Below are 19,950 nucleotides of genomic sequence, written 5' to 3' on the forward strand. Positions count from 1 at the left end.
CCCCTGCTCTGACTCGCTGCCGGGCTGGGGGCGTGGCACTTCCGAATGCCGTGGCCTCTTTTTTTGCTTTCTTCCCCTTCGGTTTGTAAATGGCAATGGCAGCTGAAAGGAAAGAGCTGCTGGCTGGCTGGCTGGTTGGAGGGAAAGTCTCAGAGGCAGCGTGGGGGGCTTCTCCCGGCTCAGTGCTGGCCCTCCCGGCAAGAAAGGTGGCAAACTCCTTGCACACCACCCCAGCGAGAGCCACCCTTTGCAAAGTCCCCTTGCTTTTAAAAAAAAAGCAGTTCCCCGATCATGGACCCCAAGCTGCATCTTCTAAAATGATCTGCCCCTCCCGGTGGAAGCAGCGGTGGCAGGATCTGCTCCCTGCCGCCCGGCTTGACGTCAGTGGGACCCTTCTGCCCTGACAGCAGCCCGGCGGCGGCAGGCTTGTATTGCGGGGTGATCGCCGCCACTTGCAAGCCTCGCTCCCCTTCCTTGCCACCGCCGCCTTCTGCCACCCCCCAATGGCGTTTACACTGTACTGGTGGAGGATCCAGCGTCACTCCAGAGGCGATTGAGGCGCCGGAGCTGCGAGGACGGCAATGGCGGCAAGAGCCCAGCCACCGGTTCTGCAGAACCGACAGTACATTAGCTACCAGTTCTGTAGAACCGGTGCGAACCGGCTGAATCTCACCACTGCTCCTATCTAATTTATAGAACAGGCAATCTGTGACCGCAAGGCAAGTCCTGTTTTGCAGTACTGGAGGGGAGGGGGAGTTGGGGAAAAATCAGGTGTGTGAACAATGTGAAAAATGGAAACGGGTGTTGAATTCTGGCTCAGCAAAGTGAAGAGTTGCCTCTGGCAGTAGATACTATGTGGGGAGAGCCAGTAGTGCCACCTTCTAGCTGACCCTTCCTTTTGGAAAAATATTGTGATAGGCACCACATTGACTGCACGGCACCATCTAAACAAGCCTGGTAACTTCAAGATTCACCTGCAAGGACCAGCCAACTCCTGCATGCGGGATATATTTACTACATTTATACACAGCCCTTTGTAACAGAACATAGAACAATGGAGAAATAAAAACACAAGCAGTGATGAAATCACTTTGAGAACACTAAAAATAGACTGGATCCCACCAGCAGTGAGATAATATACCAAAGACGGATCAAAACACAGAAGACTCCACGGTCCCATCAAAAAGACCCAATGTCCAGTGGAAGAGAACTACCTTAAGTAACAGAGGACCAGGTGGGGGCTGAAGTATTTAGTTCTGTTTCTTTCAGAGGTGTGTTCTTACTGACTAGATGACACAAGGCTCATTTTGCTGAGATTTCTGCTTTCCATGTTGCTTTGATCTTCATAGAAGGGTTGTATTATTTTGTACAACACTTTGCTGCGGTGGGTGGAGATAAGCAATACAGAACTTTCTATGCAGAGTTCATTTCTGAGACCAAGGCTTCCAGCAAGGAGCCTTTAATAACTTCATGAATTAGATTCAGAGATTGGCACAAACCACTGGTTTGGCAATTTGGCCCAGTTTATTTCCCAGCTGGGCCAAATTGGACCCCCTGCTGGTGGGGGTCAGGCACCGATCCATGGATCGGTGCCTCGCCCCCTCCAGCAGGCATCCATTTGGCATCCAGGGACTGCCTATGAGTGGGCACCACATGATTGCAAAAGAAAGAAACCCAGGGTTGGCTAGATATTTAAAAAAAAACTCCCCCAAAAAAATAAGACAAAAGGTGTTTTGAATTCAGTTTAAAGTCATGTGGCTTTTGAGTTGGCATGTGCATCCTTTCAGGAAAAGCTTTAATCTGTTTTTAAACTGTGTTGTGTATTGGGAGGGGGAACACTGGCTTTTAGAGTCACTGCATTTGAGGCGTTGTCCTGTGCCTGCCCACCCTCACACTGGCTGCCTTTCATAGCCACTAGCCACTGCTGCTGTGGTGTTATATAATTTTTCATTCCTTTCAATTTGGCATAGCACTAGTACAGAATGACAGATAGGGAAAAAAGGAGAGCACTGAGGTTGAAATCAACAGAGACATTAGACAATTCTTGCAAAGGAGGGAGGGAGACAGACAGACACACAGCTGTGACTGAAACTGACCAGAGATATTTTGACTAGATCCACTAGGCAGGCTTCCAAAGGAGGGAGACATTCAGCACCAGGAACAGAAACCATTCATCTTAGCTGTTACATAATCCTGTTTCTTGTCTTTCTGACTCTGAAAGAGCAGCCAGGTTTTGGCCTCTTTCTGCAAAAACAGCAAAGGGCCTTGTGGCCATATGCTTTTGTAGATTGAGGCCACAGGTGTGTGCGCGCATGTCTTATAAAATCAGATGATTATATCTCATGAAGTGGTCTGTGGTCCATGAACGTTTATCTCTTCCCAGTATCATAACAACCTTGTTTGTTGTTTCTGCTGCATTTCAGAGTCGGCTGCAGGAGTTCCATTCTCCTCCTTTTTCTGTTCTGTACTTAGGATATTGTTTACCCACTAGTCACCTCCCCCCCCCTCTCACACACACACACTTCCAGGAACACAATGTGCTTGTAAGTAGTTTGCAGTTATACCCTGAAGGAGAAAGTGTGGCAGAGAAGGGCCAGGAGATTGCAATCAGGCTAAGCAAGGCACAGTCAAGCAAGACATGGGACAAAATGGTCAGCAGTAAAGCTTTTGCCCCCCTTTTTTTCTCCCTTTAAAAAAAAAGCATCGGATGACTTTTGCAAGCAGGGACATGAAAAGAGTGGCTTCACTCACTGAACCTCTGGAGGCCATCTGCCGGGAGCTTTCTCCTTTTTTGGTGACAGTGGATCGAGCAGAGATGTCCAGTGCTCCGCCTTGCCCGGTGAGCTTTGACCATTTTCAGCCTGTGACGCCAGACATTGTGGCGCTGTCGGGCCACCACTTCCTCTCTTGACCCTTCTCCTAGTATTGTGGCTTTGTTTACTTGCAGGAGGTTTTCTTTTTTTAAAAGGTGGCTATTCAAAAACCACCTGCCCACTTTCAGTTGAAGTTGGTACAGTCCACCTTGCACACATATACCCGCTCTCCTCAGGTATTCCTTGACCTGATTCTGCAGCATCCCAAACCTCGCTTTCTCTCCCCCCGCCCCGCCTCCCCATGCATGTAGCCTTCTCAGCAGCTCCCCCTTGGTGACGTTTGCTAATATGTCTGCCCTTGTGTGCATTGTGCCAGGTGACTCAGTTTCTCCCTATTCACCTGCTGGTTTCTTCTTTAATTCCCAGAAATGGTTCAAGAAGCGCCTGGCTGAATGGAGGAAATCGGAAGGACCCCCTTCGGAGAGCGGGTCGGTCAGAGACTGAGGCCTTGAACTTTCCTTCTGGAAACAGCCCTGGAAAACTGGCAGCCACTCAGAGATTGCTTCTGCTGTGGAACACCATGAGAATTCGTTCCTTTTCCTGCTATTTAACCTGCCACCTTGTTTAACCTGCTGTACATAACCTGAGAAGAAAATCTACTGTAGCAAACCATATGTGCCATTTTATGTAAATACCCAAGGAACCTAATCAGAATGGGGAGGCTGAGTGCATAAACTTTTCTTCCTCTGTGGTCTGGAAAAATGAGCTCACTGGCACAGTGCAGAAGAAGAACACCGTCCAGAAAACTGATTGCAATAATGTATAAGAAAGAGCATGACAAAAAATAGGGGGATGATGGGGGGAGGGGAACTTCCTCTCTCCTGAATGTTAAGAAACACTGCCGCCTAATAGTGACTGGAGATGGTATTGCAGTCTATCTGCAGATCTTAAATTAATACATCTAGGTTTCCAAAACCAAATTAAGACTGACTGGCAAGCTCCAAAGTATTCTTACTCCTCCTCCACTCTTCAGGTGACCAGGTATCCCAGTTTTGGTGCTGTGGTAGAGATAGACATAAACATTTGTATGGTTATAGCTAGCTCACTATAGAGAGACTCCTCGCACCAGTTTCTGAATGTTTGTCCTCCTCACCTCTGCCAGGCACAGAAAGATTAACAGACCTCGTAATGTATATGTCATTAGTGTTCTATGGAACCATATATAAAAGAAATAACAGGTTACTTGCCTTTGCAAACTTTGAATCTAAACTTAGAAAGGATGAAGACAGTGAAAGAGACAACCCAGAAGAATGGGATGGGAAGAGTCCAGAATAAAAACACTGAATGTGGACAAACAATCACCAAATTTATTTCAACTAGAAATTGAGACTAAAACCTTAAACTTGAATATGAATAGAAGAGGTTGCCATTAAAAATTAAAAATTATGACTGATGGAGGTCCGTGTGATCAGAGACATAGAGACCTTGATGCAAGCAGCCAGGAGTAAAAGAAATCTTCAGACCAATGGATTCAGTGGTCCTGTTTGATCTTTGCAGGCTCTGTAGGCAATGGAGGATGCCAAAGATTTTGATGGTTAGAAGATGTCCAGGGACTCCGTCATCTGCATGGCCAGATGGCTCCTAGGAAGTGGCTTTGGGGGCTCCGGAGTGGCCACTTGCTTAGGTCCCACCCCTGCTGTCACTGAGGTTGTCATCTTCTTTTTTCCAGCTTTTGATGCCTTGCTTGGGGCAAGATCTTTTCCAGACTCTGCATTCTGCATCATGAGACTGACCTCTCAGTTTGCAGGGCCCTTTGTTGCCTTTTTTGCACCTCTGCCTCCATTTTTGCCACTGATGAGGGAACTGCAAGGCTTCTTATGTGCCCCTGAAGCCATTCCCTCCCCAGAAGTGGTGGGATCTGAGCTTTTGTTTGTCTTCCTCACTTTCCTGCTTGGTTCCCCTTCACTTGCTGGGCTTTTTCCCCTCTTTGCCTTAGTATTGAGTTTAGTCTCGTCGGGTGCCTCGGATGGTTTCCCTTGGGAGGGTCTTCGGATGGGCACCTCTTTCTTGGGTTGGGGCTCCTGAAATGGGCCTCTGATGTCCTCAAAAGAGGTGGCACCTCCGCCACCTTTTTTGCCACTGATGAGGGGACTGCAAGGCTTCTTATGTGCCCCCAAAGCTGTCGCACAACGACCAAGGGTGTCTGGGTGTTGGTGTCCGCCCTCCAGTGATTTTGCCCAGACATGGGGGGATGAGGAAGGGGAGCGCTGGTCTTTTTGGAGGTGCTGGCCGCCTGTCTCCACCCAGGGGCCTCGTACAGCTGGGATGGGGAGGCCTTTGGTTTGCAGGGGTGGGATAAGATTGCGGGCTCTGTAGGCTAGAATCGGAACAGAGGACGCCACAGATTTTGATGGTGGCTGTGAGGGTGGCTGAGGGCCTGAGTGGGATGCTGAAATTTTGGGGATCCTTGGCAGGGAAGGCAGGGGTCTTGCCCATGTTTCTGGCAGTGGGAATGGGTATTCTGGAGCAGAGGGAACCACAGGGCGCTGTTTCTTAACTAGGGCCAGCTGGGGTTTGCCCTTCCCCAGTGGGCAGAGGACATTCAGGGACTCAGTCATCTGTATGGCCAGATGGCTCCTAGGAACTGGCTTCGGGGGTTCCTGAGTGGCCACTTGCTTGGGTCTCACCCCTGCTGTCACTGAGGTTGTTGTCTTCTTTTTTCTGGCTTTTGATGCCTTGCTCGGGGCAAGATCTTTCCCAGACTCTGCACTCTGCTTCGAGAGACTGACCTCTCGGTTTGCAGGGTCCCTTGCTGACTTTTTTGCACCTCTGCCTCCATTTTTGCCACTGGTGAAGGAACTGCAAGGCTTCTTATGTGCCCCTGAAGCCATTCCCTCCCCAGAAGTGGTGGGATCTGAGCTTTTGTTTGTCTTCCTCACTTTCCTGCTTGGTTCCCCTTCACTTGCTGGGCTTTTTTCCCTCTTTGCCTTAGTATTGAGTTTGGTCTCGTCGGGTGCCTCGGATGGTTTCCCTTGGGAGGGTCTTCGGATGGGCACCTCTTTCTTGGGTTGGGGCTCCTGAAATGGGCCTCTGATGTCCTCAAAAGAGGTGGCACCTCCGCCACCTTTTTTGCCACTGATGAGGGGACTGCAAGGCTTCTTATGTGCCCCCAAAGCTGTCGCACAACGACCAAGGGTGTCTGGGTGTTGGTGTCCGCCCTCCAGTGATTTTGCCCAGACATGGGGGGATGAGGAAGGGGAGCGCTGGTCTTTTTGGAGGTGCTGGCCGCCTGTCTCCACCCAGGGGCCTCGTACAGCTGGGATGGGGAGGCCTTTGGTTTGCAGGGGTGGGATAAGATTGCGGGCTCTGTAGGCTAGAATCGGAACAGAGGACGCCACAGATTTTGATGGTGGCTGTGAGGGTGGCTGAGGGCCTGAGTGGGATGCTGAAATTTTGGGGATCCTTGGCAGGGAAGGCAGGGGTCTTGCCCATGTTTCTGGCAGTGGGAATGGGTATTCTGGAGCAGAGGGAACCACAGGGCGCTGTTTCTTAACTAGGGCCAGCTGGGGTTTGCCCTTCCCCAGTGGGCAGAGGACATTCAGGGACTCAGTCATCTGTATGGCCAGATGGCTCCTAGGAACTGGCTTCGGGGGTTCCTGAGTGGACACTTGCTTGGGTCTCACCCCTGCTGTCACTGAGGTTGTTGTCTTCTTTTTTCTGGCTTTCGATGCCTTGCTCGGGGCAAGATCTTTCCCAGACTCTGCACTCTGCTTCGAGAGACTGACCTCTCGGTTTGCAGGGCCCTTTGCTGACTTTTTTGCACCTCTGCCACCATCTTTGCCACTGAGGAGGGAACTGCAAGGCTTCTTATGTGCCCCTGAAGCCATTCCCTCCCCAGAAGTGGTGGGATCTGAGCTTTTGTTTGTCTTCCTCACTTTCCTGCTTGGTTCCCCTTCACTTGCTGGGCTTTTTTCCCTCTTTGCCTTAGTATTGAGTTTGGTCTCGTCGGGTGCCTCGGATGGTTTCCCTTGGGAGGGTCTTGAGACAGGCACGTCTGTCTTGGCTTTGGGCTCCTGAGATGGTCGTCTGATGTCGTCAAAAGAGGTGGCACCTCTGCCACCTTTTTTGCCACTGACAAGGGGACTGCAAGGCTTCGTATGTGCTCCCAAAGCCATTCCTTCCCCAGAAGCATCTGGATCTTTGGGGGGATCTGAGCTTTTCTTTGTCTTCGTCCCCTTCCTGCTTGGTTCCTCTTCACTTGCTGGGCTTTTTCCCCTCTTGGCATTGAGTTTAGCCTCGTCGCGTGCCTTGGATGGTTTCCCTTGGGAGGGTCTTGGGATGGGCACATCCGTCTTGACTTGGAGCTCCTGAGACTTGACTCCAATGTCGTCACAGGGCTGAGGAGGGGTTGCCAATAGTTCCTGGGCCTGCCCGGAGTCCCTGGGCTCTGCTGAATCCAGAGAGGGAATGATGCTGTCCGGAAGGAGGGGCTCCATGGAAGAAACGAGGTCCTCAAAATCTGGGGACTCAGTGAGGAGATTCTCCGGCAGCTGGATATCATCTCTCGAGCTCATAAGGAGACTTCCCTCTTGGGCAGGAGGCAGCAGCTGAGACCCCAACATCGGGTTTATTTGACCATCCCTTCCTGGAAGAGAGGGAACAAAACCAGGACCTTCAATCAGACGGCACGGGCTCTTCCCTTGATTGCCAGGACAAAGCCTGAGCAGCTGTCTGGATCCAGCCCTAGGGGTGAAGCACCTTCACACACACACCCGATCCAGTGGAGCTGCCCTCCCCTCGCCCGCTTAACAGAAAGAGAAAAGCAGGAGTCTCCCTTTTGAGCCACTTCCTTGCATTTCTCCAGAGAAACCCTGGTACACCACCTGCCCTCTGCTGCAACCTGGGGTTTGCTGGGTCTGAGGTTTGCCAGGAACATCTGCTTGCCGGCCTTGGTGGCACTTGGGAAATGCGATTCTTTCATGTTTCCAGGGAAGGGTGTGGGACGTGCTGTGTGTAAGTGATTGGCTCTCTCCTTTTTGGGCTGAACGGGCAAAGCGAGAAAGTGAAGGTGGATTGGAATAAAGACTTTCTAGCTCCCGGGACCCCTTGGGAAGACAGAACAAAAACCCAGTCCCCTCTACGGGTTCTGTGTGCGCTTGTTTCCCTTCTGCACTCACCGTGGGATCCTTCATGGAGTGTCTTGATATTCTCCGCAGATGCCGTGCCAGAGGAAATGGAGGGGCAGGCAGAAGAGGACTGGGAGCAGATGATGCTCCGGCTGTTAGTCTCCACAGGCTCTCCCGGAGGGTTGGTGAGTTCTTTGGCAAAAGAGGAGGTGCTTGAACCTGAAAGAGAGAAGAGAGGACACCTGAGCCTCTGTTTTAAGCTCGCCTGGTCCTGCCCTGTGGTAGAAGGAGGTCCCTGGGCCAACGTTGGGGGACTTTCTCCACTGGAAGCCCCATTAAGAAGTCTGGAAGCTGGATGGGGAGCATGCATAGCCTCCAGAAGCAGGTCTGCGAGAGACACCCAGAACAGACGCCTGTGGATCTCAGCATGCCTTTCCGAGTCCTGCCTGCACCCCCCTCCCCCAATGGATGGAAGCCAGGGCCCTTGTGCAGGTCAGCCACCCAGTGCCAATCTTACCTAATGGTATTACCCAATGGTATTATAAAAGGTGCAATTTTACTCAATTTCAGAAGCAGGAAGCCTGGATATGGTCTTTTGTTTCTCTCTTGCAGCCTCTTTGCATTCCTGCTGCCTTCTCTTTTTTTACCTCTTATTCTGCAACCACCTCTCTCTCAAAAAAAGGGAGAACTCTTCCCTTTCTTCACCTCAACCTGTAGCAGGTCTACATTGTCTGAGGTTTTTTTTTAAAAAATAATTTAAATCCTAGCCAGCAGAGGTGGTGGTGAAGGCTTCTGGGAGTTGTAGTCCAAGAACATCTGAAGGCCCAAGGTTGGGGACCACTGCTCTGTAGGACCTGATTATCTGAGGTTTAATAACTTTCTGTCCCATCCCTTAGAATAAAAGAAACAAAAAGGTCCCCTGGAATCAGGACCTTCTTCTTCCCACAGAGCTCTCCCATTGAGCTCCAGCCCTCCAGGTGGGGGTGTGGGAGGGGTTAGCTTCTGAAAGCAATCACATGCCCTCAAGGACTAACAGACCAGGCTACCCCTCAATGGTGCTTGAAGTTGCCGAGTCCCAGATCAGCCTGCAGAGAATTTGCACTGCCAAACACAGCTTTTTGGGGGAACTAGTTCTGAGGAGTTGGCTTAAAGTTAAGCTGCAGGGAATGGAGAACGTTTGGGACCAGGAGCGTAGGAGCAGGCTTGCTGCTGTTGCCTCGGAAACCCCGGAATTCTGGGAGTGTTTGGGTCCGAAAGGGATTCTAGAATGGAGGGCAGTTGGCTTGAGCTGGGAGGCTGAGTGTCCGTTAAGAGCCAACGCCTAAGTCCAACCGAAACAAGCAAACCAAAATAATCGACAAGGGCTCATTTTGGTTTCCTTGTTTTGGTTGGACTTAGGCGAATTGTACAATCGTCTGCCAGGTGAAGAGTCCTCCAAAGTCAAGATTATTCTGAAGGTTTGGTGCAGAGGCAAGCACTGGCCTGATGGAGCCCCAAGCCATGGGTCAGACCCTTTAAGGGGGTCAGGACTCACCTTAGGACCTTCAGAGGCCTCTTTGTCCCCTTCCCTCTCCCAGAACGAAGCTCAGGGACCTCCACAGAGCATGTAGACCTCCCTGTAGGCAGGCCTGACCGGAAAGCGGTGTCTCTCCTTCCCCTCCCCCTTTTCAGAGGTGTTACTTTCTTTCAGTCCCTTGCCCAGGGCCTTCTGGCTCAAACCCAAGTCCCATGGAGGGTCAGGTAACAGGCCTTAGGCTTGGCCCACCTAAACCCCATTAGCATGACTGGGAAGTCCAAATGTAACTGAAGTGGCTGCCTTGTGCCTTGTGCCTGTGCAGCTGTAAAGCCCTTTCCCTTCCTGGCAAGTCATCCCCCTGTGTTTCCATCTCCACTTTCATGTGTTCTACCTAGTCTAGTCTAATCTAAGGCCCTTTGCTTTTTCTAGCTAAGCATCCATAGCTTCATGGTTGGCTTTTCTGGGAGCATCTTGGGAAAACCTAGAAAGAAAATAAAAGATCCATTTGAACCTTGAAATGACATCATGACCTACCTGCCATGGTGAAGAAGCTGATTGGGGAAGTATATTTTCCTAATCACAGGAGACCACTTCCAACACTCCTAACGGATGAAGCGTCCGGTACGGAGTAGGCAGTGGAATGGTGATGATGCAGAATTGTTTATGGTTGTTCCTATGGTAACCTGGGGCAGGGGCAGGGAGCATAACCACCATAGAATATGATGATGTCAGATGATGTCATTACCCAAGATCAACCTGGGCAACCAGGAAGAGCTAAGGCAGGAAGGAAAGACATGGACCCATTCATGTTTCTGATGGACAAGCCATCTTCACAAGTTCCTTATCCCTGTTAGTCTATTTCTCCATCCATCTATCCATCCATTCCCCATCATCTTGACCTTGACTTTGGCAAGGGAGACTTAGCATTAGATGACAACCTTCATCAAACATTGGTGATCATGATAAATTCTCTTTGTGATTTCTTTTGATGGGAGACCAACACACCATACTTTCTACTTTCCTAAAAGCCATGATGATGATGTATGTGAATGACAGGTACAGGCTACTGCACGATCAAGTCTTCTTGCTGATACGCTTTCTGTCTTTTGGTTCATGAAGTTACAGCCGCTTGATGGAGCCATGGGCATGACAGTGTGCAGGCAAGGAAGTGCCTTAAACTGGAATGTTCCAGTGTCCCAGGTGGATGCCATTTGTTCCAGTTGAGCACGCTTTCCAAAACATCATGGAGGTGAAATTGAAGAAGAGGTAGGAGGCCTGGCAAGGTCAAGGAGCCTGCAGTCCCTTCGATCTTTCAATTTCTGCCATGCCTGAAGTTGGATGGTACCCTCTGGAGAACTGGTATGCTGTCACGGAGGTGCCATGAATTGGAAACCTGCATGTTGAAAGGTCCCAATTTCGCCACAGGTTCATTCCCATCCCCGTCCATACCATGGGTTTTCTCATTCTGACCTCCCAAAGTAGATCTAACTGCAGAGAAGAATGGCCTATGTCTGGTTTTAATAGTCTTCTCCTCCCAGAAACAAATGGTGGAGGATTTAGCACTTTGCCCCTCCCATCAGTATTTGTGGATGGTCTCTACTTGCATCTTTTATCTGAATTGAGAATGCACAATAGAAAATCTGGGATGGAACTGTGGTTTTCTAACTTCCTCTCTTATGTAGAACAAGTTTGGTAAGTCTAATCCTGGAGGGTGTTTCACAAGGGAAAATGTGAGGAAATGGGCATAGGGGCTAATTCTGTGTTTATTTTAACTCTAGCTCAACACACATCAGGCTCTAACACAAACACTCGGGGACCCTCACCTGTTTACAGGACAGCATGGACGAAGCATGGTTGCCCCTTTGCCTATCTGGGCTGCTCTCACCTCTGATCCTCTAGCGAATATTTTGAGAGAAGATCCATACTTACAATGTGATGTAATAAAAGGACAGAATTGTACTGTTGAACTTCTATGCCATTGGTCATGATGTTGTACAGTAACTGCTTCTAACCCTACATCGTTCATACCTTTGAGCTGTTGACTGTATGCCGTCCATGAATTGGCAAAACAAGACACATACAAGAGCAGGCAATACCTTTATTTTAAAAAATCAATCAAACAGGAGGTGAGGATGGCAGGTGGGTGCCCTGTGCAGTTCCTCACCAGGGTGCTCGCTCCTCGCGACGGAACACCTGCCTACACACAGCATCGTCGGAAATAAAATGCCTGGGGGTAAAATGCCTGCCGCGACTGTCCTCATTACCCCCAGGATTTTCATTTTTACCCCTTTGGGGTAATTTACCCCTGTTCCCTGACCACTGATCTACAATTATTCAAATACAGTCATGTCATCTTCTTCTGGTTGCTGCACAAGGGTGGAGGGCAGGGTTTCATTGAACTGGGGCTTATTTTTGGGGTAGGGCTTATATTACAAGCACCCCAAAAAATCATACTAGGGCTTATTTTCTGGTTATGTCTTATTTTCAGGGAAACAGGGTAGATAGACAGACAGACAGACAGACAGACAGATAGATATTTGTCTTTCCTTTTCTGAGAGCAAAAGCCAAGATCCTGGGCTCAAGTGAAACCATTTATTCAACTGATGCGTGAGCAGTTTGATTTTTTCAGATTTTTAAAACACCCAGGGTTAGAAAAAGGGAGTGAGTGTTTTTTTTATTGGTTTGACCATTTCCCCTACTTTCTCCACCTCCATCAAGGCCTTTCTTTGCCGGATCAGCTGCCATTTTCTGTACCATCTTCTCTTGAGGGCCTCATGCTTTCAGCCCTTTTTTAATATCAGGTATACCGCTGTCAGGCATCATCCATTTCTGTATTTGGCTTCATCTTCATGTTGGAGCTCCTGGAGACATTGGTGTGTCTTTGCTCTCCCCAGGGATAGAATTAACATATTTTCCCCCCACCCCCATTAAAAGTACCCAAAGGGCACAATCGTAACTAGCCAGGCTGGCTTTAGACTGGCTGAGACAGACATAGGCCAGCTGAGGCCATGTTGTAGTCAAACCTCTCCCACTCAAGAAGGGAGGGACTTTGGATGGCCTAAGGCAGTGGTCACCAACCTTGAGCCTCCAGATGTTCTTAGACTACAACTCCCAGAAGCCTTCACCATCATCTCTGCTGGCCAGGATTTCTGTGTATTAGTGGATAAATCTCTACATATTCTTGATCTTGAAACCATAATGCAAAGCAGAATCATTTGATGGTGCAAGACACCACCTTGTGACATGACAGTGCATTGGGGTGAGCAATGTGCAATGTGAAAGCAGACACCCCTCTAGGAAAACACTCATCTGAAAACTAATTAACAAAAAATGTTGCCAATGGTCTGTATGTATAAATATAAAAGATTATGTGTATCATGCTTCGTAGATGCATTGCTGCAACACAATGTCACTTACTTTATTTAAGAACAAAAAAGGAACATTGCCATGTACTGCTTAAGATTGGCCATGGAAAGAGGCAGGGATGAGGGCAGGAAGGGGAGCATCAGTAGTGAAAGGCAAACAAATTGTAGTGATCCAAAGACCAGTTTGAAACCCTTTCATGGGAGAAAAAAACATTGATTAATATAAACAGAATTGTGCAAGTGAGAGATAAAGGATCATACTCAAGATAAGAACATTTGAAGCATGAACCACTCCACTTTCCTATCTGGATATCCCACTGTTCTGAGTGCCAATCTACATATTTTGCTTGCTCCTGTTTAAGGGAACGTTCAGTTGCTCATTGAGTTGGATCCGTTTAACACAGCCGTTCTTAACCTTTGTTACTCGGATGCTTTTGAACTGCAACTCCCAGAAACCCCAGTCAGGACAGCTAGTGGTGAAGGCTTCTGGGAGTTGCAGTCCAAAACTCCTGAGTAACCCAAGGTTAAGAACCAGTGGTTTAACAGATCCATATAACATTAGCAGGGGTGGGCAAAATGTGGCCCTCCAGATGTTGCTGAACTGCAACTCCCATAATTCCTAGCCCACACAGCCAATAGTGAGGAGATTTGGGCCTAGCCCACACAGCCAATAGGGTGAGGAGAGTTGGGCCTAGCCCACACAGTGAGGAATGTTGGGATTTGCAGTTCAGGAACATTTGGAGGGCCGCACTTTGCCCAGGTGTGCATCATTGAAACCCCGAATCAATCTTTCCTTCTTGCCTTTCATTTCAAAATTATTTTCCCTCACTTGGAGAAGTGAATTTTTTTGGGGGGGGGGAGGGGCTGGGTTTGTAGCCTAGATCCTTCCAGACCTGTTATTCCTATCTGTTCCTTTGTTTCAAACAAGAATGGTTCGAATGCAAGAGTATACAATTTGAATTTATCCTGGCATTGTCTGTGATGCCATCTGTTCTTCCAAGCACAGGGAAAGGCTGCCTGTGGCTGTCTCTTTCGACAGGATGAGGAACTGGATTTTTTCCCCCTAGCACAGCTGCCTCTTGCTCTTTGTTTTATGCCAAGTAGAATCAATATAGCAACAATGAATAATAATTAAAAAGAAGAAAAGGGTTAAAGGCCCTGAGGACTCCTTCAAACTCTGAAGGCATTGCCCTTGTTCCTCATAGGAATTAAAATACATTTTCTGCTGAGCTGCCAAAGGAATTAACACCAAGCATATGTGGAACTAGGAGAGAGCTGAACAACTTCCCATTTTTTGTCTAGACTTTCATGGATGCTGAAGGTGAGAGTGATAGAGTCATTAAACAGGGGTTTGTGGGGGAAAAAGTCTATATGAAGGGTTATGGAACTTTAAAAAAATAGGACAACATTGGAATAATTTTAGGATGTTCTCCATTACTAGAAAAAAAAAGAACATTAGAGTGCCCGTTTTTCCAAGGAACCAGAAGGATCTCTAAGGAGCAAAAATGTGATAAGAGTTACCGATTGAGAGGTGACATCAAGCAAAGCAGACCTATCCGAGGTCTGTATGAACTGGCAGACAAAGTGCCACGAAATGCTTAGTTGCTGACATTTGGTCGGTTGCAGGTTGGGTCATTAGTAATAGAAGCCTCTGGAGATTTGCATTCCTCTCAGGAGGAAAGTGTGTATGAACATTTCAAAAGCCCAAAATAAGCAGAGTTTGCTCCACTGGCTAGGAGACAAAGACCAGGAGAAGCACAAACAGATTCCTCATCTGAGACGCTTCCTCCAGTAATAAGGATGATTGACTTAACCTCTTCACTTGGTATACTTTCTTGGACCATTATGGGAATTGGGGTAATCAGTTCTGTGTTGGTAAATGGATTTATCACGTTTTTGAATGGGTACCTATGGTTCCAAAATAGGAAGATGGTCCTTTGTGATATCCTCTTAACTGTTTTGAGTACTTCCAGATGTCTGTCGCAGTTGCTTGTTTTTATGAGCTATGTTCTGAATCTCATTTCTCCAGGGAACTATTTAAATAGTTATAGACATGATGTTTTATTCCTTGTCTGGTTCTTTTTTGAGATAGTCAGCCTTTGGTGCAACACATGGCTGAGTGTTTTCTACTGCCTGAAGGTCACCAACTTTCCCAGTTGTCCCTTCTTGTGGCTGAAGACAAGGATCAATGAGCTCACACTCAAACTGCTTGGGATGTCCATCGTTGTCTCCATGATCTTCTCTGTTCCTTCAGCCATCAGTTACTACGATCAGAAGAAGTGGTGCAACATGACAGGAATGCAGCCACTGAATGCCAGCCAAAGCAAGGTTTGCAAAGATATAAACACTGTTTTTCTTCCTCCAGAGTTATGTGTTTTCACTATAAATTTCATCATGAACATAACAGCATCCATTCTTCTACTTATCTCTCTCTGGAGGCACACAAGGAATCTGAGAAATAGTGGCATTGGGGCTAAGGACCTCAACACACGCATCCATGTCAATGTGATAAAGCCTTTGATAGTCTATGTCTTCTTCTACCTTACATATTTTGCTGGCATGATAATTTATGCAACTCATATTGTGAACTGGAGAGAAACTGCAGTAATTGTTTCTGATATTTTGTTATCTCTACTTCCTTTATCTCACTCCGTAATATTAATACTGACCAATCCAATATTGAAAAACCTTGTACACTCGCATTTTAAATTTCAGATGGAGAGCTTCATAAAGATGAAAAGAGGACAGCAGATGCATAGCCCTTGTGCCCAAGGGAAAAAAGTGTTTGAGAGTGAGTGAGTGTGTGCGTGTGTATGTGTGTGAGAGAATAGTATGTGATGAGAAAATATGCCATTATATGTGGCATATCTGTATGGGGAGCTTATACAGCTCCTTCAAGACACCTGTATTTCCTCTTAAATCTTCCTTTGATACATTTCTCTCTAGATATCCAGTTTCCTTTTATTATTTTCCCAAAACACTTGTACATGTAATCATTGTGATGCCTGTTTTTTTGCAACTGGGAAAGGCAGAATACACTGATGATTTCATTCCTAGATCATAACATTGTACTGTATTTGATGAATCAATTCATGGAGTTTAAAAAGAAGCAGAAATGCATTTCCATGAAAGAACAAATCACAGGATAAAATAAGTTTATATTCAAGGGTAAAACCTGAAGGAATGCTATAATTTGCTGTTGGATACAGACTCTGTATTTGGGGCCATGGGCTAAGACAGATATCCCTCTAGATATAAAATATTTTTAGTTTTAAAAAATGAAACACTATTGTATTCTGACATCACACACATGAAGCTTTTGTATGTTCTAAAAGGCTACATCAGGAAAAACCTTAGACAGTCTGCTATCTAAAGCAGAGCATGGAATGCTGAAGATATAAGATTTCCTGATTTTACACAACAGCAGGGCTGGCTCTATTCTACTTATTTCACCAGAAGCTAATCTTTTGCAAACTTCTCTGGAAAGAATAATGAAAGCTTAGACGTATCCAGGATTCTTCTGCCATTTGGGAAATGATTCAGAAGGTGACACAAATATATATATATCTTGTTTTCTTTGATACTGTACCTTTTGGGAACCTTTTTGATTGTTATTGTTTGGTTTGTGAAATGTTGGAATTTGGTCAGAAATTGGTGGGTTTAAACATCCTTCTTAGTTTCTCCAGAAGGAAGTATAAAAGTCCTGTGAAATGGAGAATCAAAGCCTGGAGTGGACGAGTAGTCCAGATAGGCGGGGTATAAATCAAATAAATCAAATAAATCAAATAAATTAAATAAATAAAATAAATAAATAAAGGGAGAAAACAATTATCCTATTTGTTTGAGTGGCTTCCTTCTTCACTTTGTCCCTTCTTTATGCCATCTTCTCTCCCCGCTCCTCTCCCAGGCTCCCTTATGCCCACAAGCATCAGCTCAGGCTTCAACCTGGTTTACTCTTTGGTTCCCAGGTTCCATTGCTGTGCTTGAGTCCCAGGGATCCTGGCAAATCTTGGTAGATCTAACCTCAGTCCAGTGGCATAAAGGAAGTGCATGGATGCAAATTCAGGACTGGGTGCAAATCTGTAGTATGTTTACACTCCTCAAAAATATCCAGTGATGCAAAACAATAGGGGGAAATATATCTGTGAAGATTCTCAATCATCCAGGTGAGGTTATCTGGAAGTTGAGTCATGGCAACTGGACTTCTTTCGGATTAGGTTGAAATGTTTTGCTACTCATCCAAGTAGCTTCTTCAGTCTGAGGAGAGTTGGTAGTCTTTGTTTCTGTGGTCTTTCTAATGTGTGTGGTCCTGATCTTTCTGGAGACAGATGAAAGGGCAGCATGATAAATAGGAAACAGATTGTATTTAAAGCTTCCACCCCTGTTGAGTGAGGGATTTTCCTGACCCCTCTCTCAAACCACCTATCCGAGAAGATAGAACATCCACTGTTAACAACCCATGACAATAGGTGCAGAAGGACTGCAGAAGTGGGTTTTTCACTCACCTCCCCATCCTTTGTCCATCTAACGAGCCTCTTCAGACCACGGAGAAGTGAAACCAACGTGGAGGATATATCAGGGATTGACTACCAACTCTCTTCAGACTGAAGAAGCTACTTGGATGAGTAGCCAAACGTTTCAGCCTAATCAGGAAGAAGTCCAGTTGTCATAACTCAACTTCCAAATAAGGGGAGATGTAACAGTATTGCTCCAGAAGTTGCATTTCCATTGGTTTGGACTTGTTGCATGGCACAATTACAATCTGTTGTTTTTACTGCAACAGCCAAACATACTTGCCCAGATAGATAGATAGATAAATAGATAGATAGATAGATAGATAGATAGATAGATAGATAGATAGATAGATAGATAGATAGATAGATAGATAGATAGATAGATAGATAGATAGATAGATAGATAGATAGATAGATAGATAGATAGATAGATAGATAGATAGATAGATAGATAGATAGATATGAAAAATGGCTCAATAGGTGGCAGCAGTTCTCTAAGAGTGCCCACATCACCCATCTTCTAACATTCCACTCAAGTTGACTGTACTCCCCAGACCCTTGGTGTCCCGCCAGAACAGATGCAACCTGTGTGTCATGTACACAATACCCTTGAAGCCTGCTGCATTCAACACCACGAACATATTCTGACTGGCACCAGTGACTATGTGGCCATGGAACACTTCACCCTGTGGTGGCCACTCATCCATTGCAGCCAGGAACTCACTGGCAATGTTCCTCCCTGTCGCCTTACCCTCCAAATTCCATGCCTGCAGCAGAATGGTCCTGTAACTTTTGTGGCAGGAGTAATGCTTCCCCCTGGGGCCATGTTGCCAATGCCTTTCCAGTCTTCAGGTCCTCTGGCTGCCACCAGTGCACAGTGAGGGAGAGGTACCTGTGGTGACCACTGCTGTGAAATATTCTTGGGAATCAGAATATCAAAGAGTGTCTGGCCACCATCAGAATTGCCAATCAGAGGAAAAAAACCCTCTGTGATGGATTATCTCTCATTGATAACAGATAAGATTTTGTCGAGTTAATTAAATAACTGGATACACCTCTGAACATATCCATTGATTTCATTTGTTCTGGAATGAAAGCTTTAGGCTCAGAATTAAACAATGAAATATCATTTGTATGAAGAGTCATTTTAAATTCATAAGAATTATGAACAAAACCATAAATATTAGGATTTTGTCTAGAGGCTTCCAAGTGGTTCCAAGCACAAGTCAAGGTATCTCTTGTCCTGGCATCACAGTGGGGAATCAAACTGTTGGAATTAATAACCTTGTATGCTGCCTCTAGTAGGTCTGGCTGGGAGAGACGTTTTGGGGATGGGGTAGCTGCCAGTCTATCCATGACTATCCAGTTCCTTCCCTGCCTCTCTGCTCCCTTTTGTCTGTTGGAGTCAGTCAGTCTGAAGGAGTCAGTGAGGCTGTTACAGCAGACTAAAAGAAAGAGACAAAGACACTTAAGCAGTGGCTGTCTTCGAAACCAGTGGCAATGAAGGAGCAATTGGTTACTGTTGAATTGATCGGCAGTCACTCCTCCCAGGCAATCCTACTAAAGGCTAAGGTTGAAATAACTGCAAGAGATGCCAGTCATGTTTGTCAGTTTGCTGTTCAACCTGATCAACTGTAAGTAAACAAAATGGCTTTTATTCTTTCTACCGTTAATGTCTCAGAGTGAGTTATTGAGACTGTAAGTGCCAGTTAAAGGGGAAAGAGGTGGATTCTGGAGAACTTGAAGGTATGGTTCTCTGTGAATCCATGCACTTCTGCTGGATAGCTTGAGGAATTTAACTAAAATTATAAACTTTGGAACACAGACTCTTGATCTCTGGCTCCACAGTCAGGCTATCAACTTATAGAGCTACCCAGTCACCATACCCTTGGGTTAAGCTTCTGACTCTGACCCTATCTCCTATATGGCCAAAGTGCTCCAAATGCATATACAGAACAAGATACTTATTGGGTAGGAGAGCATCACTATTAGAAGACTAATTAAAATCCAAGCATCAGGAGGCAAATGATCTTTAGACAGTGCTGCTCTCCTACAAAATAGGTATTTTCTTACACATGAATTCGGGCAATTCAAACCTTTGTGCATCCACCACCAATGTTTGGTGGTTTAGCAACTCTATCGGGGATACCAAAAGGGCACTGAACTGTACATTTTAGTAATGGACAAGTGTGCCAGATTGTTTGTCTCTAAAATTGCATGAGGGCAAGACCTCCATGTCTTGATCTCAGAGGTAAAAGATAAAAGGTAAAGGTTCCCCTTGACAATTTGTCCAGTCGTGTCCAACTCTAGGCGGTGGTGCTCATCTCTGTTTCCAACCCATAGAGCCAGCGTTTGTCCGCAGACAAGCCTCCGTGGTCATGTGGCCAGCGTGACTATACACAGAACACTGTTTACCTTCCCAACAAGGTGGTACCTATTTATCTACTCGCATTTTTGCATGCTTTCGAACTACTAGGTTGCCGGGAACTGGGACAAGCGACAGGGCTCACTCCATTGTGTGGATTCGATCTTACGACTGCAGGTCTTCTGACCTTGCAGCACAGAGGCTTCAGCGGTTTAACCCGCAGTGCCACCACGTCCCCGGTTGATCTCAAA

The 19,950-nt window shown here is 46.6% G+C and overlaps 1 protein-coding gene across 1 annotated transcript; it reads left to right on the forward strand.

Annotated features, from left to right (window-relative positions):
* Window positions 1-13,540: 13,540 nt before the first annotated feature.
* LOC110070150 (taste receptor type 2 member 105-like) lies at window positions 13,541-16,592 on the forward strand. Its single transcript, XM_078384750.1, has one exon. It carries the CDS (start codon window positions 14,621-14,623, stop codon window positions 15,617-15,619), a length of 999 nt encoding a protein of 332 aa, XP_078240876.1. The 5' UTR covers window positions 13,541-14,620; the 3' UTR covers window positions 15,620-16,592.
* The last annotated feature ends 3,358 nt before the right edge of the window (window positions 16,593-19,950 follow it).

The sequence above is a fragment of the Pogona vitticeps genome, chromosome 2 (assembly GCF_051106095.1).
Source record: "Pogona vitticeps strain Pit_001003342236 chromosome 2, PviZW2.1, whole genome shotgun sequence".
NCBI classification, from domain to species: domain Eukaryota; kingdom Metazoa; phylum Chordata; class Lepidosauria; order Squamata; family Agamidae; genus Pogona; species Pogona vitticeps.

Bases quoted from the DNA above. Each gene is read 5' to 3' on its own strand.
- LOC110070150 (XM_078384750.1), top strand. From the start codon at position 14,621: ATGATTGACTTAACCTCTTCACTTGGTATACTTTCTTGGACCATTATG.